Genomic DNA, 22,966 nt, shown 5'->3' with positions numbered 1-22,966 from the left:
GATTTATTACTCAGTATGTCACAGCAATGAAGACCATATTTGCAATACCCTGTGACAGGGGTTTTAAATTCTTATTGGATTATTTTTTTAATTAAGAATTTATATTAAGAAAAGAATTCTGGAACTGCTAGTGAAGGAGCAAAACTCTATTAAAACTGGAAAATTGGCTGTACTTGAGTGAACTCTTCTTGTATTCATCCTTTGTCTTTAGTCTCTTATGAACTCCCTGGAGCATAGTTGTTGTTTTTTTTATTTAAAAAACCCTGTGATGTAACATCAAATGGCTTCAAGGCAAATGCAGATAATTTATTATCAATAGTATAAATTATGAAATTGATTATCCACAGTCCCTAACTCAGGAGTCTGCAACCTTAAACACTCAAAGAGCCATTTGGATCCATTTCCCACAGAAAAGTAAACACTGGGAGCCACAAAACCTGGGTGGGCGTGGCCAACTCAATGTCACTCACTTCCACCAGTCACATGACCCCCCTACCTAGCTGGTCATTAGGGCAGAGAACAAGTTGTTAAGAAACACCGGGAACCACAAAATCCTTTTGACATCTCTCTGTCTCCCCCTTCCTCTCTCCCTCTCTGTCCTTCTCTCTCCCCCCGTCTCTCTGTATCTCTCTATGTCTCTCCCCAACCCACCCTCTCTGTATCTCTCTATCTCTGCCCTGGCCGCTTCTCCATCCCCTGCAGGTGCCCTTGCCTTCTCAGGCCAGGCGAGGAGTGACTGGGAGGGGAGGGTGAAGGATGGGGCCAGCCAGTGCTGGGATCATCCGACAGGGAGCTACAGCAGAGGGCCCAAAGAGCCACATGCGGCTCCAGAGTTGCAGGTTGCTGACACCTGCCCTAACTATACAATTGTGTGTTAAAATGAAAAAGAGTAATGTAGATACAAAATAGAAACTCCAAACAAGACAGAAAATACACACTGAAGGTGGTCTTATTTTTTTCCCCTTCTTCTTGCATCTTTCTGTTCTCACAAACATAAGGAACTGCCAGATTCCCAATTTCTTTTGAATACACTTTTTAAAGAAATAAATATACGCAGCAATAAGTACTATTCTCACTGGTTTTACTGTTAGGTCCTGGAAAATGTGTCGTGCTTGATCTTCCTTATTTCATTCAGATCCTTGTTAGCCCTCCCTTTTTCCTTCACAGTAAGCCAAACATAACATATGATTACGCAGTCATTAGTATTTACAATAGATTGTTTACAGCAGCCTTAGAATTTGTACAATTAGCTCTCAATGTATTCAGTAAGACTTTGTTGCAAATACATATTCATTAATTATCAAAATTCTTACCTTTACATTATCAAAGAAATCAGTCTTATTGATGAATGTTTGTGAACCTCATCCAAGAATGACTTACAGGCTTACGTCTGAAATATCTGGATCTACCGTGTTTCCCCGAAAATAAGACCCTTATAGTCTTATATTTTTTTGGATCCCAAAATAAGCGCTTGGCCTCATTTTCGGGGAGGTCTTATTATTTTGGGACACGTGGAGCAAAACAGGACTCCTCTTGCTGTCTTACCTGATTTCCAGCTCTGTCTCCTTAACCCTAACTAGAGGAAATGGCGGGGATTGGTTGTGCATGCGTTTAAATATTTTGGGAGAGGGCTTATTTTCCGGAAGGATTTTGAGCATGCGCTCAAAAGCCTGATTGGGCTTATTATCAGGGGATGTCTTATTTTTGGGGAAACACGGTACCTGTAACCCAATATTTTAACAATTGGTGAAGAAAATGTTAAATCTAAGAAACACCCATGTTGATGGAAGTAAAGAGATACTGGTGTTTATTAGTTTACTGAAATATTGTAGCCTTGCAATGTTGTTTTTTTTCTTAAAATGTTTTTTCTTAAAATGCTAAAATGAACATTTTAAGAAAAAAAACATATTAATCTATGGTAAGTACATAGTCGTTCCGGGAAATACAGAATGATCAATTTCAATAATTTTTTTTTTTTTCTGAAGACAAATTGAAAGTAGAAGTTTCGGAGTTGATCATGCACCAGAAGTCATACTTTTCAAAAGCAATTAGTTGATTAAGCTAGTTGAAAATATTTTTTTAAATAAGTGTTGCGTATTTGATTTCCCAGAAACTTTATCTGGTAAGAATATTAACATTATTTACATTATGTCAGCATCATGTTAAAATCTCAGATGGAACGTGGGAGTAATATTTCCTTGTTTTGTCTATCCAGTAAGCTCTGGAAATTTTTTTTTTTGCTGCAACAGGATACTACTTCCGTACTCCATCTGCAAATTGTTGCTAGTCAGAGATTTGCTTAGAAAATCTGGCCTTGCAAAGAGATTTAATTCCTAACAAGGAGTGTGCAACATTGCAACTAGGATACCTTTGAAACAAATAGTGTATTGATTAAAAATTAGCCTGCATAACATTACCTACAGCGGGATTCTATATATGTTTTCACAGAAATAAGTATACATGAATTCTGTTGGTCTTGTTACTAGCTTTAAATATACAGGTAGTCCTTGACTTACAACGATTCATTTAATGACCGTTCAAAATTACAACGGGACTGAAAAAAGTGATTTATGACCATTTTCCACAGTTACAACCGTTGCAGCATCCCCGCGGTCACGTGATCAAAATTCAGATGCTTGGCAACTGACTCGTACTTAAGACGGTTGCAGTGTCCCAGGGTCATGGGATCGCCTTTTCTGACCTTCTGACAAGCAAAGTCAATGGGGAAGCCAGATTGACTTAACAACCATGTTACTAACTTAACCATTGCAGTGATTCACTTAACAACTGCGGCAAGCAAGGTTGTAAAATGGGGCACAACTCAGTGAACTAACGTCTCGCTTAGCAACAGAAATTTTGGGCTCAATTGTGATCGTAACTCAAAGACTACCTGTATAGGATTACTGTTCTAATCAGAGTTGCTTTAGCTGCACTAAGAGCTGTGTGTTCAATTTACTAAATCTCTTTTCCTTTGCTTTTCTCAGCTTTTGCTTCCTGCGCAACTGTGGGTGTGTGTTTTCTGAACGTGCTCTCAAAGAAATTAAAATGGAAACTTGTCACAAGGTACGTTACCTCCTCCGATTGTTCCCTGTGTGTGTGTCTCTCTCTCACGCACTATTCTAGGATAACTTTGTCCTGTGTTCCTTTATCTTAAATCAGTGTTTCTCAACCTTGGAAGCTACCAAGGTTGAGAAACACTGTCTTAAATCCTGTGGATTTTAACAAAGGTTTTATATTAGCTAACCAGACTGCAGTTGTAAGTTAGGGAAATACTTATCCTCACTTCCTCCTTTTGGTTTTGGATGCATGTGGTTATTGAAAAAAGGACACTGGTTGTTTACTCAATGGAAATCTTTGTCTTTTGTCTTGGCAGCCCAATAAAAATTCATTCAAGCGCAAAGCTTTTTACTTTTAGCCAAATTGACATCCGTCTCTAGAACTGGGATTTTGTTTTCCTGGTTTTTTTTTCCAGTTTCTTTTATTCGGCTCTACTCTTTAAGGAACTCTGCTGACAAAATTGCTCTGTTCTTCATTCTGAAGGTCTCAGTATTGCCTCCAAATCTAGATACTTACTTCTTGGTAATATGAATGGTTGCTATAGAACTAGTTCTAGTGTCACTTTGAGTTCACAGGTCTTTGAAGTTTTAGTTCCTTTGTGTTTCAGGAAATGCCTAACTAGGCAGGCAGGAGGACTCAAATGGGAGATTAGCCTTGAATCATTGTGCAACCACAAGAGGTCCACTTGCATCCCCAGCTCCATAGAGTCTTATCTGTCTATTCCCAAGAGAAAGCAAGCAATCTGGAATATTTCTGTGTAATAGGCAGAATATAATGAAATATTAGGTTAAACTCTGCATGTGTGGATCTAGTTGCTTGCACCTGACAATAAACCCGATGCTGCAAACCCATAACCAACCCACTGAATAACCTTGCAATATGGACAGCCTTGGCTTTTCATGGTTCATAGTTATTCGTAGTAACATAAATTCTGTGATTGTCCACATATAAAATGAACAGAGCATTGAACAGTGTGGTTTCTAAATTTGTTTCCTTTTTACTACTGCAGTAAATGCAGAGCTTTGACATGGTGATGCTTCTTGAGTTTGAAATACAAATGTCGACAGACAATGATGTATTGGTATTTTAGGTTTTGTTTATTGTACTGAATTTCTTTAAAAATGGTTCCTTTAGCTGTAGTGGTTCTTGTCTTTATTTCTCGTGATCCTTCACAAAACAAGCTTAAACATCCTTACAGTTGTCCTCTTCACTGAGGCTACTTGATTGTTAGGTGATTGAGAGAAAGAAATCAGAGTGACAGACATTGTTGAATTAAATACTGTATTATCATTATCATCATTATTATTATTATTAATTAATTAATTTATTTATTTGATTTATATACCGCCCTACTCCCGAAGGACTCAGGGCGGTGAACAGCCAAACAGTAAAAATACATAGATACAAAATTTTAAAAACAAAGTAAAATCGAATTAAACAATTTGGCCCAGACAAATTAAAACACCCCAATCATTTAAAAACCAATTAAAATTTGCATAATTAAAAAGAGGGAAAAGATTAGTCCAGGCCCGCCTGGTGAAATAAATCATCTTAAAATATTCCTTGGAAAGAGAGATTATGAGTGTTTTTTGTATCATTAAATGCATTTGTAATGATCATTTTGCGTGTTGCAGAATTCTTTTCAAATTCTGATCAATGCCTACATTTTAAACGAAAATTAGATCTGAAGGAGAGTGGCTTGACAGACATCAATATCCAGTCTCAAAGTCTGTGAAAGAATTGCTAAACATAAATATCTGTAGAGTATATGTGTATAAAATTACTGAGCTCTGCAATTTCTTTAGTTCCCTTTTATGCAGTGTTGTCAGTCTAGACTCTAGTGCACGGGTGTCAAACCCGCAGCGTCACGTTGCTGTCATGTGACGTATCACAATGTTTTTTCCCTTCGTGGAGTTGGGGTGGGTATGGCCTGCATGGGATGCTGGATGCGTGGGCCGCCAGTTTGACACCCCTGCTCTATTACTCCCCTGCCCTTGATTAAGTAATTTATTGAGGGTCCCCCTCCCCAAATATTCTGTTTTCCTGAGATGAGGCAGATAGCGAAAATGGAAAGGCTTTTCGTGAAACTGTGGGTCTCCCTCCTTTGTTCTAATACATAAGTGGGCAGTTTCTTCACAGCAAGGACATGCTTTGGTGGGCATGCTGATGGACATGTCTTCTAGAGCTTTGGGACAGTTGTTTTCCCTGGGAAAAATGGGAAGGAAGACAGTGATGGATGGATGGCTAGATGCAATACCTAATAGGAACAACTGAGACTGCAGCAAAAAAGTATAGGACTCCTATAACTTCAACACTTTGTGCGACATACCAAACTACCAAATTTTTACTTCAAAAGTGAACAAGATTAGGTTTGATGTTGTTTTGTTTGGGGGATTTTAAGGATCAAATGCAAATATTAAGAATTTCCCTTGCTTTGGGCACTCGTTTTCCACCGTAACTGAAAAAGAGAAGATGACTGAAAGGGTCAATCTTACACGTTCTGCGGAAGAAACTCTTGGGGCCATCAAAGGGTGATATGCACCCTATGCATATCAAGTTATGCTTAGCCCTAGACTATATTTTTGCATCCTCACGGTAGCATTTGGATGCACATCATTCTTGTACTGCACATTGATGATCACAGATGCAGAGTAAGTATATTGTACCAATAAAGGAGAATATTGGTAGCTTGGTAGTTGAAATGAGGGGTCCTTGGTACTCTCTGAGCTTGCTTGTTTTCTTGCAAACATTTCATTACTCAAACTAGATCATAAGTGCTAGTAAGGAGTGCTGTTTGCTGTCAGTTTATATTCTGGTGACTTGCCTGTCTGTTTGGGTGAAGGCGGTCGTTGAAATTCTTTGGTTGAGCTGTTTACTGATGACTCTTTGGCAGTTTCTTGATTGGGGTATTGCTTACTTGATTGTTGGTCTGAAGTTGACCTTGGAGTAAGTATTGTATTTTTCGGAGTATAAGATGCTCTGGACTAACATCTACCTTTTTTGGGGAGGAAAACAAGATATACGCTAGTGCATGGATATGGGAAGAAATATGAAATTTTACCAGTTTGGAACTGTTTTACGTTTTTTTCTTTGCATAGATTGATATTGTAATCAGAATTAGTAAGTTATTCAGCAAGCAATCTGTTAGATGTAAAGCTTTTTTCCCCTCTCTTTATTTTCCTTCAGGTAACATTTCGTTAGTGAAATGCTTTTTAAATTCCAGCTAATCGTTGATTCTAGACAGAAATTTTACAACAAAAGGACACAAAGAAGAAAATAAGGCTCGTAAAACACTCACAATAACTCTGCCTCCCAACAATTTGCCTCGTTGCAGCAAACAGCCTGCTTTAGTTTTATTTTCAGCACAGCCTGAAAATAATCAGCACAGCCTGATTAGCAGAAGGAAAAAAAAAATCTGCCTCCCAGCAATTTGCCTGCTTGCAGGAGTCCCATGTGGCAATAGGCAATGGCAATCCCTGCAGCCTGAAACAGCTGAGGGTCGGGAGGCAGATCCAACCAACAATCAGCTGCTTGTGCTAATCAGGCTGTGCTGAAGCTGAAACGGGCTGTTTGCTGTTTGCTGCAAGGAGGTAAATTGCTAGGAGGCAGAGGCCAAAGGATGTGGGCCGGCGGTGGATGGGGCTACATTCGGTGTATAAGACTCTTTTCATCCTCTTTGGGGGGGGGAGTGCATCTTACACTCCAAAAAATACGATATATTGCTGATCTAGATGCTGATTACTGGTGGAGAGGAGCTGGAGTCTTTTTCTCTTTTGGGCTTTGGTTGGGCTGTTTACTATGGCTCTTTCGCAGTATATTGTATATATGGAGTAAAGGCAATTATTTTTTTCTCTCTCTCGTTTACCCATTTCCCCCCAAATTATCTTGTTGCCCTAATAACAAGCTCCCTTGAACCATTGAAAGAACCTTCTCTTTAATCACTTGCCTTGCCCCTATGCAAGGGGGTATGTGCAGAAGGGATGGTCTGCTCAAGCTTGTTGCTATCCCATTTGGAAGAAAAAAAGCTTAACAAATTACTTTGATTGCATCTCCGTGGGGTAGAAAAAAAAGATTAAATATAGTGTGCATGGTTGCTGTTTTAGATTAGGGTTGCTGGGCAGGGACCAGATTTGAAACATCTGGATATTGGTACAACTCTTTTGTTTTTAGTACATAGCATTTCTGAATTTTTACAGCTTGTATTACTTTTGATTGCTTAATCAGCTGATTGTGGACCCCATTCAAAACTTCATTTCACAGAAGAATATTGTGATAGATAAACCTTACTGGGGTAGTATGATTTTTTAAAATTAAAAAGTTGATATCTATTTTATAGCCCTAGGCTCTCTCAAAGCTGCTTATGAAAGGATCTTGCATAAGAATTTATGAAATCTAATACAAAAACAACCATCAAGGACCCTGGAGGCGCAATGGTTAGAATGCAGTATAGCAGCCTAAATCGGCCCACAGTCTGGAGTTCGATCCTGATGGGGCTTGAGGTTGACTCAACCTTCCATCCTTCTGAGGTCAGTAAAATGAGGACCCAGATCGTTGGAGGAGGGCGACTATACGCTGACATTGTAAACTGCCCGAAGAGTGCTGTAAAGCGATATGGGGCAGTATATCAGTCTAAATGCTATTGCTATCAACCATCCATTCACTGTTATATCATTCAGGCATAAGATCCTGCCCCTCCCCCCCTTTTGTCTTTCTTCTTTTCATTAAAGTTTAATATATTAATGTGTAGAATAAAACACATGGTACATAATGCAAAAATAAAGGAGTAGATAATACTTTCAGAAGCGTCATCTATTTTAGAATAATTCAGAAAAAAAAATTATATCATTTTAGTTTATCTTTCCAAGAAATGTTTGGGCAGGTTGACGTTACTTGTGTCGGGAATACCTTGTGTCGGGAATACCTGTGGTGGTCCGAGCGGCCTGCCAGCAAAAATGGGCTGCTGAGCTCCATTTCGGCTGCGACGGCCTCCTGCAACCCTCTGTCAGGGAAAACGGATCTTGGGAGTGCCGCCCGCAGGCCTCCTGAGCTCCGTTTTCACTGGCAGAGGCACTGTGGGCCAGTCCTTTGCTGTTTCCAGGGTGGCCCCTTGGGCCAGATCTAAGAACCCCGCAGGCCAGATCCGGTCCCTGGGCCTTGAGTTTGACACCCCTGGTCTAAAAGGATGCAAATGGCCAACTGTCTGCAAGGAATATAATTCTCCACTATCCTGTCAGAGCTGAAGAAGCGTCTTGGATGAAAAAACAAAGTCCAGTTGCCTCCTGGAAAAAGCACTTTTGGGGCAACCATGACCTGGATGACTGAGAATCTATGTCTTAGCCCTTATTAGTATTAATAAATTGCCTCCATTCACCACTGCTGCTCTGTCAGGTGTCCATTAACTGTGGATTTCATTTTTTTTTCATAACCTCTGGATGTTTCCAGGCGTCTCCCTTCAGCTTCTTCCTGCTTGGCAGCAGAGTCTGTTGAGAATTAAGGAAATTTGCTATGGTCCTATAACATTTTGGCAACTTGGGAGCTTCTCTTCTAAAACAAAAAAAACTGTTATCTATAGGAACTTTTTTTTCTCTTCTGCATCAGTTCATCTAGGGTTTACGTGTCCTTCTGAAGATTAGGCATGTTCTCAATAGGCAGAGGAATGATCCAGATCTTTCTGGATTCCGTTAAACAGAACGCATTCTAAGTTAAGTTGGGAGTCTTGTCTTCTTTTAGATATATCTGTGTTTTCACTAAGTGTGGGAAAAATGTTCAAACATTTCTGAATTCCAGCACATATGCAAGGACGTGCTGTCTTCTGCTGTAAACTTCCTAGTGTTTGTTTACATTTTCATGTATGCTCTCATTTTATAAAATCTTGCAGTAATGTTTGGTATCTGGAAGGCAGCAAGATCATTTTTTCCCTTGAAACATCCTCACGGAGTGGGAGTTCGGATGATTTGTTTCAAACGATCATTTTCACATAAAAATCTATTTTAAGACAAACGGAAGGAATAGACGGTAAAAGCAGCCTAAGAAGCAGAATTGACATTCCCATTTTACAGAATTTAAGGTTAAAATGAGAATTATGTGCAACAGCTTGACCTTACTGAGAGAAAAAAACCACTCTAGATATTAACGTTTTTATGTAGTCTTATGGTCAGACAAGGACATATAAAAATCTGTTAAAGCAGATTTTAAATTGTTTAGCCATTAAGTCATTTAGTCATTAAGATATAGCAATAAGACTTACCTGGTATATATCACTTCACAGTGCTTTACAGCCCTCTCTAACTGGTTTACAGAATCAGCATATTGTCTCCAACAATCTGGGTCCTCGTTTTATAGACCTCGGAAGGATGGATGCTGGGAAACCAGTTGTGTTAGTATAAGCAGATATGAGTTGATTCATTCCTAACTTTCAAAAGTAAGGTTTTCTCTTAATTGAGATACTGCCTGACTAGCACAGTAGTGTGTGAATAAATATTGGTTCATTTGACGGCAGTGTGACTATATCATTTTCCCCCCCCCCCAATGTGCTGTAATGCAGGCTTGCCTTGTTGTTGTTACTTGCAAAATCGTGTCCGACCCATCGTGACCCCATGGGCAACATTCCTCCAGGCCTTCCTGTCCTCTACCATCCTCTGGAGTCCATTTAAGCTCACGCCTACTGCTTCAGTGACTCCATCCAGCCACCACGTTCTCTGTCGTCTCCTTCTTCTTTTGCCCTCAATTGTTCCCAGCATTAGGCTCTTCTCCAGGGAGTCCTTCCTTCTCATTAGGTGGCCAAAGTATTTTAGTTTCATCTTCAGGATCTGGTCTTCTAGAGATCAGTCAGGGTTGATCTCCTCTAGGACTGACTGCCTTGCAGCCCAAGGGACTCGCAGGAGTCTTCTCCAGCACTATAGTTCAGAGGCCTCTATTCTTTGGCGCTCAGGCTTTCTTATGGCCAACTTTCACAGCTTGCCTACTTGGTGCGATGAAGAAAGAATGAGATAAAGTAGAGCAAACAGAAGTTTCCCTGTCTCCCTGTTTCTTTGAATCTAGCATCACAAAGTCAAAAGTTGATAAACAAAAGCAAAGAAGCTAAAGAAAAAGTATCACAGAGATAACCATGATAAAGATTTGTACATTCTGCACTGTACTGGGATGTGATCAATTGAGCCTGGGGAAGTATACATCTCTGAAGCCATACTGTACAGGACATTCGCTGTGTGCTTTAATGTATACCTTCACATTGTCAGGCATTTGCACACCCTTGAGCCAAAGTATTTTCAAGGGCCAGCCACCTTATGCAAGAAGGCGTAAGTTGAAACTAGTTTTATCTAAAGAAAGTCAGCAATACTTAATTGGCAGTAGATTAATTGTAAATTCTTTTAAAATGAAAAAAATTCAAAGAAAAATGTATGGTCTTTTTTTCAGACTAAAAACAGCCTACTGTTAATAATTCCTAATATAATTGTGGGCTTCAACTAGAAATTCCGAGGTGGGCTCATTTAATTTAATTAATTTAATATATTTTCTCTTGCCAGTAGATATTTTTTAAAAAAACAACAACAGTTGTGTAGTTCAATACAGTTGTTCCAAAACCCCTTTTCTTTTTTCTTTTTTTAAAAACAAGTTTTATTGCCCCTCCCCCCCATTTAGCCACATTTTTTTTTTAACAAAGTATTTGGCCATATCTTAACTTATACAATTAATCAAATTCAAATACATTTTACTCAATTACAGTTTTTGCCAAAATCTTTTTTTCCGTTTTCTTTTATCATGTCTCAATATTTCTATGCTTGCTTACATAAACAGTGGAAATAAATAGTGGAAAATATAAAATTGAAAATGAATACAGCAATAGAGAGGGATGAAGGAAGGAGAAGAGAGATGGAAGAGAGAAGGAAAGAGAGAGAGGGAAGGAAGGGAAGGGAAATTAGAGTAGGAGTGAGGGTAAGAGAGGGAGGAAGAGAGGAGAAGGAGAAAGGAAGAGGAAGTAGGGAGGAGAAGAAAAGGGGGGGGGAGAGAAAGTAAGAAGGAAAGAAAAGAGAGAGGTGGTAGGCTTAAGGAGAAAGCTTGCTGTACAATAAAAAAGATGAAATGGAAGAAAGGCAACCCCGAACAAATATAAAGATATTAAGATAAAGAATGAATTGTTTAAAGAATAAAAGAGAACAAATATGAATAAATAGCAATAATTAGAACTTAAGGGCAAATGAAGATGTTTATGTAACCAAAGCCCCCCCCCCTTTTTTTTATTGGAAAAGTTTTACAAATACATTTTCTCCCCGTTTGCCCCGCCCCATCCCTCCCTAACCTCCCTAACCCTCCCCAACCCCCCCTAAGCCCCCCTGACCCACCCCTCCCCCCCGGACTTCCACAGAATATAATCCAAATCAAAATCCCCTTTTTATAAAACTTGAACCCCTCCATCCCCTATATATTTTTCACATCTTCACAAAATTCAATATTTCTATCTTTATATAATACTTTCAGTTAAAAGCTATCTGATATTTCCTAGTTTGATATTTATTCTGCACATAATCAATCCACTTTTTCCACTCCCATTCATAAGTCTCTTGTGAACGATCTTTTAGATATGCTGAAATCTTCACCAAAGCCCCTTTTTAAAAGGCTCAGAAACTTGCTTAAGTGAAAGCAAAATTCTGATTTACACATTACAATAAACCATGTTTGTGATTTATTGAATGATTTTGAATAAACAACAATAGTAGGTTTCTCATTACCCAATGGTTTACACTGCACAGGATGGACACACATTTGCAATTAAACACAGCCCAAGTTGAGTATCCTCATTTTTTTTGGAACTTCATGGATTTTTTTTTTTTTTTTTTTTTTTTTTGAATTTGAGCCTGCCTTGGGCAGGGAGGGATTTGGACTGGAAGACCTCCAAGGTCCCTCCAATCTAGGCCTATGATTCGATGATTCGATCCTTTATTTAGGTGGAAGGAATGTTTCATGGTTGGCCTGGCAAAGAACAGGCTTTCTTTGGTTCAGAGGAATGCAGACAAAGGCGTCAAATGCACGCATTAATAAATCAAAATACCTGTAATTTCATGAGGTTGTTTTGGTTTGTTGGTTTTGTTTTTTTTTTGCTCTGTTAAGATGAAAACAAACCACTAGTTATCTACAAAAGTAAGACTGCTGACATATCTGTGAGACAAATGTGTCCTGCAGGAGTTGGTTGCTATGTTTCTGGTAGTTAATGTTTGTTTCTTATTAGCAATTAGCAGTGTTCCCCAAGTGTGCTATCTCTTTGAAATCTTTAAAGACATTTACTCAGCCCAATCTGAACTTGTTAAGAAAAGAGAAAAAACTTGCCACACCGCAATGAAGTACACGCACTTTAGATATCCTTCATTTCTTGGATACGATACATAATACAAGCAGTCCTCGACTTAACAACAGTTCGTTTAGTGACTGTTCAAAGTTACAACGGCCCTGAAAAATGTGGCTTAGGATCATTTTTCATACTTACAACAGTTGTGGCATCCCCGTAGTTGCGTGATCGATATTCAGATGCTTGGCACCCGACTCATATTTACGACCATTGCAGTGTCCTGGGCCCATGTGCTCACCTTTCGCGACCTTCTGACAAGCAAAATCAAGAGGGAAGTCAAGATTCACTTAGCAACCGTGTTACTAATGTAGCAAACTGCAGTGATTCACTTAAGCGTGACAGGAAAGGTCGTAAAGCAGGGCACAATTCACTTAACAAACGTCTCCCTTAACAACAGAAATTTTAGGTCCGATTGTGGTCATCCGTCGAGGGCTACCACCATTTGTAGACTGCATTTCCAATCTCTTTAGTCTTGAGGTTAATTTTATTTAAAAATTATGCATCCTTTAGAATTAAGTTAGACATTAACTTTACTTACTGACACTAGTTCAAAGCTACATTGAGAAACTCCGATATTAGAGGATCATTAAGTGCTCTTGATTTATTTATCACCTCTATCTACACTGATGGAGATGTGGACTAGAGATCCTTGGGCTTACACAATTTAGCGCTGTTCTGACACATTCATATTAAATTGTTCCACTCCACTTGTATTGTTTGCCTTGGATCTCCATTGTATTTTTTTTTTATCATCATCTCTGTTGAATCTGAATCATATCATTGTATTCCCCTCTCCTCCTAGCCTAACCATACAAATGTTGCTTAATTGATACCAACTGAGGCTTGAAGCAGGAGTTTTCCAGCCTGGCGATTTGGGGAATAAATCAGTTTTGGTTGCTTCATGGCTGTTATCCCGCAAAAAAAAAAGAAAAGAAGAAACAAAATGGAATTTTGTTGAGCCTGTGAGATATTTCGGGACCTTTGGTACTATCAGCTACACAATCCCTCTTGAGTTGTCTCCGTGAGCTGGAGGTTGGAAGTGCTGCCCTACTTTGATTTCAATCCTACCCTGTTTCCCCCAAAATAAGACAACTCAATAAATAAATACCCCCCCCCCCCGATAATTGGGCTTTTGAGTGCATGGCAATAAGGCTAAGCGCTTATTTCAGGGTTCAAAAAAATATAAGACAGGCTCTTATTTTTGGGGAAACACGGTAATTACAAAGACAGTTTCAGACTATTAGTTGTGCCTCTTTATCCTGCCACAGTGTGCTATTTAATGCTCTTTAATGTCTGTGTGAAGCATCTGGGGTTGGTCTTCATTATGCTGATGGCATCCAGCTCTAATTTGCCATAAAATCTGAATCATTCGAAGCTATCCATGCCGTACCTATGCCCTGAACTATCAACTGGCTGCAATGATTATGGTTAGATGAAGGCTAATAAATTAAGATTAAATTTTGCCACACTGCAGCCGGTGTGTGTACTGGCTCCTGTTGCAGGGAGCATACAACACTGATTCTGCAGGCCCTGCACTCATTGGCTTCTGCGTACAAGAAACAGACTCCACAAGATTTCCTGCAACTCTGTGTTGTCAGGAAGGGCATCTGGATAGTAAATATTCAATTCCATCCTGTCATCCCGACTGTATTCCAAATTAAGGGATTACACAGGGTCGTAAAAAGGCCACCATTTTTACGTTTGTGTTGTTGTAACAGAATCTTGAAAACCCGACAGCATCTTCCCTTTTCCCTGTTATACTAAATAGAGTAGTTCCTAAAATGTTCTTTCTGTCCCAGGCTTAAATCACGTTTTTGCTAACTTCCTTATCTTCTCCATGATTCTTTTACTGATTCTTCATGATTTTTCAGCTTCAGTCAGTTCAGAATGAAGCAGCTAGAACATTTTTGTGCAAGGCTAGGTTTGTGCGTGTGTCACCTCTTCTGCAGGAGCTGCACTGGCTGCCAGTCTGCTTCCGGGTACAAGTCAACATGCTGGTTATCGCCATTAAAGCCCTACATGGCTTTGGGCCAGATTATTTGAAAGACTGCTTCTCCCCTATTTCATCCACTCGGCCCACCAGTGATGGTAAGGCAGAGTACGTTATGGGTGCCCTCAGTGTAGGGATAGTCATCTAACCTGTTATGACCTAGGTGGTCATGGTTAGGCAGGCTTCCAGAGAGTTCTTTATTTCTCTTGGGAATGGTTAAACAAATAGCCCTCCACCGACCAGTAAGGCTCACCCCCAAACAACAGCCCGTAGATTACCTGGCAACTTCACAAGGCAAAACTCCAGGCATAAGATAAGGGCAGGCCTCAGAGCACACAAGGCAAAAAGTCCAAGCACAAGACAAAGGCAGTTTCAAAGTCTTCAGGGCTAGGGCAAGACAAACAGCAGGCCATAATGCAAAATGGGGTGCAAGGCAAAAGCAGTTCCAGAGGCAAAGTCTTCAAGGCTAAGGCAAGACAAGAACAGTCCTCAAAGCAAGGCAAAAGGTCTGAATCAAAGCCGGAGGGAGTATAATCCGAAAACAAACACCTGTTCCTGGCAAAAGCCCCTCCTCGCGGCATCTCCTTAAATTCTACTCTCCAGGTGAACCTTGTGAGGAGCAGCGGGGCACCCTCCTCCCAAGTAGTCGGTTTGCCCTGTGCTGACTCTGCCTCATCTCCATTCTCCGCACTCAGGGATCAAGCGGGGGAGGCATTTGCTTGTCTCCGGAGCTCTGCCGTTCCTGTGGTCCACTGCCTACCCTTTCCATCTCCTCCCCCCTTCGGTCAGCCTGCACCCTCCTTGTCTACTCTTCCGAGGCCCGAGGGACCCGGGACTGCCTCGTCCTCATCCCCAGGTCATTCCTCATGGGCCATAGAGACTGTGCCGCCATCCCCCTCCATCGGCCCAGGCTCCCACTCCTCCTCTTCCTAGGACCCTGGCTCCGACGGGGCCATGGCATAGCCAGATCATGAAAAAGTGCCTTCTTGGTGGTGGCCTCTTCTGTACGGAACATCATTCCCCCTGAATTATGGTTAGCTCTGAGCCTGTTGCTTTTCCAAAAGGCCCTTAAAACGTGGTTTTGTCATCAGGTGTTCTGACCTAGGCCTCCCAAGATCATGAAGCAGACTCCTCGTCCCGATAAAACCTCTTTTATTTAGATTAAAGGGAATTCCTATCCATCAAAGTCCCGGCAAACAGTCTTTCAAGAGATGTCACAACTACAGACCTTTATCAGGCTTGGAGAGTGGCCAGGCCAATGCCTTCCAAACTCCATGCTGTAGCAGCAATTACATGGCAAGAAGTCAGGAACAGATCTTCACCCTAATGAATTGAACTAATTGTCTCCTGCAAACTCCCCTTTGCTCCTCTTTATTCCCTATGGGAGGGGCCATTCACCGTCCATCTGTGCCTTTACTCCTGACTTTGCCCTTGTTCCTTAGCTGTTCCCTTCTCCTGGCAGCTCTGCGAATGTGCACATCAGGAACAGGCTCCAGCTGTTCTTCTGCTGCACTGATATCCGACTCTGAAGGCAGCTGATAACTGTCGGACGGCCCTGGCCCCATCTCTGCCTCCAACACAGAGCCCTCATCAGAGTCTTCCCCAGACTCAAGGACTGGCCCATGTTCCTCCCCAACCTCCTCACTGTCCTTGAGTCTGCCACCAGCTCCGCTGGCCACTGGCGGGCCACAACATCAGGCCAGGGACCATGAATGGAGACAGAACTGATCAAGTGGCTGATTTGATTGTGCTGTTGCTGCTATGGGGGTATGTTTTTTTGTAATGGATTTTATTGTATGGTGGATTTTTAAAAATTTTGTAAATCACATGAAATCACATATGTATGAGTTGAGAGGCTATATAAAACTGTTTAAGAAAGAAGTAGATAGTTAATCCATTACAAATGAAAGATGCTCGTTTTGACTTATAAATCTCTTTATGGCTGGGTGCCTGGATATCTTCAGGACTGCCCCAATCAGCATCAGCCTGACCTATTAAAACAGCCAGGGAGGAGACAACTAACAGTCCCGTATTTCAAGACGTTTGAGGGCCCTGAAGTGAGAAAATGCAGCTTTTATGTGAGAGTGCCAAAGTTTTGGACCAGACTCCTGGCAGAGATCATGTGCCCCTCCCCTGCTGGTTTTCCAGAAAATATTAAACACTGTATTATTTCAGAGGGTTTTTTCTTAAGTTTATATGTGATGCTATCTTGCTTTGTGTTTTCGTTTTTGTTTCTATTTCCTGTTTTTTGTTTGAATTTTATACTTTGTATTTTATAATATTTATGTTGGGTGTTTCACGTGGTATTTGGGGCAATCTTTCTGTTTGTTTGGGTACAAAATGTTGTCAGGTTTCTGAGCAGGACCCATCTGCATTTTTTTAATACATCTGCTGAAGCCAGCTTCCAGTTTTATTATTAACCTTTAAAAAATCTAGACTAAAATACCTAGTAAATTGTTTTCCTCATTAAAAACCTGCATGATTCAGAGAGGTTCTAATGAATTGCAGAGTATTAATCTTGTGGTTGTTTACATTTTCGTAACAGAATAACAGAGTTGGAAGGGACCTTGGAGGTCTTCTAATCCAACCCCCTGCTCAAACAGGAGATCCTATACCCATGATTGCGAACCTATAGCAGGCATGCTACAGGTGGCACGCGGAGCCATATCTGTGAGCACGCAAGTGTTGCCCTAGCTCAGCTCCAGCATGCATGCATGCGCCAGCCAGCTGATTTTCGGGCCTTCCAGGCCCACCGGAAGTCGGGAAATAGGCTATTTCCAGCATCCAGAGGGCCTCCGGGGTGTGTGTGTGTGAGGAAGGCTGTTTTCACCCTCCCCAGGCTCCAAGAAAGCCTCTGGAGCCTGGGGAGAGTGGAAAACGGACCTACTGGTCCCACCGGAAGTCAGTAAATGGGCCATTTCTGGCCTCTGGAGAGCCTCCAGGAGGGTGGGGAAGGCCGTTTTCACCCTCCTCAGGCTCTAAGAAAGCCTCTGGAGCCTGGGGAGGGTGAAAAGTGGGCCTATCGGTCCCACTGGTAACCTTTTTGCCATCGTGTGCCAAAAGCGGGCGTAGCGTGGGGGGGGTCATGCACGCATGCGCAGGGGGCTGGGAGGCATTGAATTATGGGTGTGGGAATGCGGGCACGCGACCACCCCGCACTCCCCCTGCTTTTGGCACGCGGCGGCAAAAAGGTTAACCATCACTGCCCTATACCATTTCAGACAAATGGCTGTGGAGTCTCATCTTACATCTTAGGGGAAGCAGTATAGAAATGTCTTTAATAAATAAATGCAAATAACCAAACTGTCCGTTCATAAACATTTACAAATAATATCTCCCAATCATTAATATGAGTTTGTTGCTTACTTACTCTTCATATGGTCCATGTATTGCCTCTGTTCATTCTACGTTATTTATAAAACATTTTATCAAAAAGTATTTGAGATGCTGTTCTACAGCTCTTTCAGTGGAACAAACAAGAATCTTCGTCACACTTCAATGAGGAGTGCTGACATGTGAAAAATTTCAGGCATGGTGACTGTGACATGCCACTTTTAATGGTAGAATGACAGATTAATATTACTGTATTACAGGCATTAAAGATTCATTTCTGTTGTGATAATAAGGTCCGATACAGTACAGTGTTTTTCCCCCCCTAAAATAGATTTTCACCTCTAGCTTCCTACGCCGAATAGTCTGTGCACTTTTCAGATATTGCAAGATCTTCGTTCTGAATTTTACTTTTTCGTATGAACTGGGTGCTGATTTAGCAAAAGTAAAATTATAGTCTGTCCCACTGAGTTTATTGAGGGCAAGGAGCCTTAAATCAACTCAGCTTTGCTTTGCAGGTAGACGTTCTATGCCATATTTCTTGTGCGGGGAATAGAAACGGAAATGTTCTAATATTCTATTTATGTCAGCGACATGTTCTATAAACACGACTGGTCTCTATTTGATCAAAAACAAATGCCTGTGTAGCAGGAATAGGCAGCCCAATGCTCTATGTACATTTTGGAGGTAAATTTCCATTAAACCTCAGTCCAATGCTGTCAATCTGCCCGTTGTAACACCAACTGTCTAATAGTAGATAATAGTAATGTTGATATACTACATATCAATCCTTATTTGGTACAAATTCATGTCTGTCAAAGGAACAATATAAATTTGATAAGTAAATTAAATAAAACAAGCTAATAGTTGTTCTGTCACAATTGTTTTTAACCTAAATCAACTTACTTTGATTTGAGAAAATTGTAGAAAACTGTATTATTGTATGCAATATATCCTGAGGATAAATTGTATCATCTGCCTATTCCTCTCCTAAGGATAAGTATAGTTGTTGAACTCTTAATTTATGCACTCAGCTTACTTTGCTTTGGAAAAATATTAGAAAAGTGTGTTATTATAGGTGAAATATCCTGAGGGTTAATTGTATCACCTACCATTCCTCTCCCCTAGTACATTAATTATAAATATAATTATATTATGGTTATGGGTGTGACTCGGCATACCCATGTAACACCCCTCCTGCGTGAGCTACACTGGCTTCCGCTGGTCTTCCGAGTGCGATTCAAGGTGTTGGTTACCACCTTTAAAGCGCTCCATGGCTTAGGACCGGGGTATATATGAGACCGCCTTCTGCCAGCAACAACCTCCCACTGGCCAATTCGCTCCCACAGAGAGGGGCTCCTCAGGGTGCTGTCGGCCAAACAATGCCAACTGGCGACACCCAGGGGGAGAGCCTTCTCTGTGGGGACACCAGCCCTTTGGAATGAGCTGCCCCTAGAGCTTCGTCTTAGCCCCGACCTGCGCACTTTTTGCCGCACCCTTAAGACCCTTCTGTTTCAGCAAGCCGGACTGTCCTAATATGAATTTTAAATGGGTGTATGTGTGTTTTAGATTGATGGCCAAATTTTATATATCTGATTTTAATTGGTTTTAAATTTTATAAATTCATGTGTTTTAATATGGCTGTACACCGCCCTGAGTCCCTCGGGAGAAGGGCGGTATAGAAATTTAATAAAACTTAAAACTTAAACTTAAACTTAAACATATAGTTGCTGAGCTCCAATTTAGACAGGTGGGGGGGGGATTGGTAATCAAGGTTTATCTTGGAAGCTTGAAAGTAACTAAACAACATCTCTAATTTAATTGTTGAGCTTTACCCAGAGACGTTGTTAGGCATACTGAAAGGTACTAATGATTTTTAAAATACACTTTGCCATTAGAAATTGATAATTTAAAAGCATAACCATTTGCTTCAGAGGAGGAAAATAAACAGAGCCCCTCATCCTGATCAATATTTCTCTATTCCTCTAATGTTTCTGTTTGCTTTGTTCTAAATTCTTGGTCTTGAAAAATAAACATTATCTATTCTTTTTCATGATCCCTCTCAAGAAAGCCTGCATCATGTGTATTTTCTTGAAAAGTATAATGATGTCAAAAGCATTGCTGATATTTTATGGTTATATTACTATGAAAATGACTTCAAAATTACCGTTACACTTCAGAAGAGTTCTCCATTGCAATATCAGCTTTCAGCCAGTTTGTGTAACATAAACCCAGTCAACAAATCATTGCCATCCATTGTTTTTCATGAAGAAAATCCTTCTAAATTATGTCTACAGTTCCAGGATGGGAGGAAGTAGACAATTTATGCTTGGAAAAACAATAACGACTTTCCTTTCCTTGAAGTTTATTTGGACTTAGTTTCTCACATAAATAATGGAACAAATGACCAATAGTAAGGTTAGAGATTATTTAAAATAAGCACAGCCGCTGAAGAAAATGCTCATAGCTGTGGGAAAATGTTTAATAATTAATGGCCTTTCGACTAAACCAGAGGTAACCGAAATGGAAGGTTTAATCAACTTCTCGCTGCCGATGAACTGTTTTACTGGATGTTAGGCAAGGCATTTCCACATCTTTCTCGTAATGAGATATTTTCAAGCTGTGAATGAACCCCATTGAAAAGATATAATGCTGTGTCCAGCTATAAAAGTAGGATAAGCTTCATTACTGATACACAGTGGGGCAAGTATGAGGAATAAAGAACAATTCTTCAATGTTTGGCAAGAAGCAACGTCTATTGAATTGCAAAATGATATCCTTCCTTCAACATAAACAAAGGAAGGAAAGAAGAATTTGATTCAGTTGAATGCCATTTCAGCCTGAGTGTAAAAACAGACCGCATTTTCCCTTCTTCATCTGGTTGATACTACTTTAATAGCTGTATTGCTTTGATTACGAATCGGTCTAAATCCGGGATGGGCAACATGAAGAGGCACGTTGACTCAGTGGCTTAATGATGAGGGAGATGATCTCAGCTCTGGCGATTTGAGCTGGAGCTCTGTGTAGTGAATGAGCTCCCATCATTCACCTCAGCTTCGGTCCACCTAACAGTTCGAAAGCATGTTCAATGCGAGTAAATAAAATAGGTACCACTTCAATGGAGAGACAAGCTGGTGCTCCATGCAGGCAGTCAGATTCTTGATGGCTCTGAACTTTCCCTGTTGTGGTGCCCGCTTGCGAGGCAGCTCCGGGAAGGGAAGGGCTTTGGGTGACGCTGCAGGAAGGACCACTGGTCTTTCAGTCTGGTGCAAAGCCAGCTTGCCCTTCTGTGGCACACCTTGGGAAGGATGCAAGTGTTTCCTATAACACGGCTGTACCTTGGCAAGCCAGTCTACTGCAATAGCATTGTGGTCTCCTGCCTATTGTAACAACACCATACACTAATCATCATAATCATCAACAACATCAGTTGCTTATTTTCTGTTACTTCAAGAATAAACATGGAGTAATTATTAAAATCAATGGCCAATATAAATAAATGTACTGTTGTGTTTACTCATACAGAGAGAATGAATTAGTATTGAATGATAAAATAAATGTTTGTTTGTTTGTTTGTTTAGTTAGTTAGCTGATTTTTATCCCACTGGTATTACTTTATAACAATCCAATAAATTTAAATAAATAAAATAAAAAAGCGATGCATATACCTAGTACTCCTTCCTACTCATATTTACTCTTCTTCAGAAGTACAAGGACGTTCCATAGTGCTTTTTTTTTGTTTTTGCTACAAGAATAGCTGTGTGAGGGAGTTTGGAGTAAGAAAGTGACTGTCCAGTGAGCATCTGTAGCAGAAGACCACCAAAACCTGGGTCCTGCTAATCATAATCCATAGACTATTTCATCATACTCGCTTATTCTCTTCTGAGAAACAGGCTGAGAAGAAGCAGAAATATGAGAAAGGCATGACTATAAGGATCTAATGAGAACTTCAGAGAGAGGGAAATCTAAAGTTTAAAGGCAATGTATTAAATAGAATAGATAGGTGGAATGGTTTGCAAAGATAAAAAGTTATAGAGCTGTGGTGATGCAGTGATTAGAATGCAGTATTGCAGGCTCTATTCTGCCCACTGCCAGAAGTTTGATCATAACTGACTCAGCCTTCCATCCTTAAGAAGTCTGTAAAATGAGGGTCCAGATTGTTGGGGGCACTGTAAACCACTTAAAGAGCTTGCAAATGACACCACGCTGGCAGGAATAGCCAACACTCCAGAAGATAGGCTTAAGATACAGAAGGATCTTGACAGACTTGAACATTGGGTGCTATCTAACAGAATGAAATTCAACGGTGAAAAAAGTAAGGTTCTATATTTAGGCAAGAAAAACAAAATGCACAGGTACAGTATATGTGATACCTCGCTCAATAAGTAGTAATTCTTGAGAGGGATCTTGGAGTCCTAGTGGACAACTTTTTAAACATGAGCCAGCAGTGTGCAGCAGCTGCCAAAAAAGCCAAAACAGTTCTAGGCTGCATAAACAGAGGGATAGAATCAAGATCATGTGAAGTGTTAATACCACTTTATAATACCTTGGTAAGGTCATGCTTGGGATACTGCATCCAGTTTCGGTCTCAATGATGTAAAAAAGATGTTGAGACTCTAGAAAGAGTGCAGAGAAGAGCAACAAAGATGATTAGGGGATTGGAGGCTAAAACATATGAAGAACGGTTGCAGGAAATGGGTATGTCTAGTTTAAGGAAAAGAAGGACTAGGGGACATGATAGCAGTGTTCCAATATCTCAGGGGCTGCCACAAAGAAGAGGGAGTCAAGCTATTCTCCAAAGCACCTGAGGGTAGAACAAGAAGCAATGGTTGGAAACTAATCAAGGAGAGAAGCAACTTAGAACTAAGAAATTTCCTGACAGAACAATTAATCAGTGGAACAACTTGCCTCCAGAAGTTGTGAATGCTCCAACACTGTTTTTAAGAAGAGGTTGGATAACCATTTGTCTGTAAAGCACCGTGAAGCAGTTTATAAGTCTAAGTGCTATTGCTATGGAGGATAGTGAGTGGTGTTGGTTTATACTATTAATTAGATTTTCTTTTCTCTCTCCAGTCAATGCCTTTAATTCCCTTTGCAAAACACTCCTTGGTCTTTTTTCTGTGCTTTTCATAACATTACATATTTTGGAAGAGAATAGTGAGATGATTGTGTATATGGATCAAATCCATCTGAAGCCATTACAATCTTTGTGAAACTTTTGAATTTTTTTCCTCCCCTTAAGAACT

The 22,966-nt window shown here is 40.5% G+C and overlaps 1 protein-coding gene across 2 annotated transcripts in view; it reads left to right on the top strand.

Moving 5' to 3' along the window:
* The window catches only part of RTF2 (replication termination factor 2), a 63,549-nt gene that overhangs the window by 5,849 nt on the left and 34,734 nt on the right, over positions 1–22,966 (top strand). For both annotated transcript variants that reach the window (XM_034433066.2, XM_034433064.2), the window contains exon 5: positions 2,985–3,063. In XM_034433066.2, coding sequence (XP_034288957.1) covers positions 2,985–3,063 — 79 coding nt within the window. The remainder of the gene's footprint in view (positions 1–2,984; positions 3,064–22,966) is intronic.

The sequence above is a fragment of the Pantherophis guttatus genome, chromosome 3, assembly GCF_059756535.1.
Source record: "Pantherophis guttatus breed Tessera chromosome 3, ASM5975653v1, whole genome shotgun sequence".
Lineage (NCBI taxonomy): Eukaryota > Metazoa > Chordata > Lepidosauria > Squamata > Colubridae > Pantherophis > Pantherophis guttatus.
This window is presented reverse-complemented; position numbering and strand designations above follow the sequence as displayed.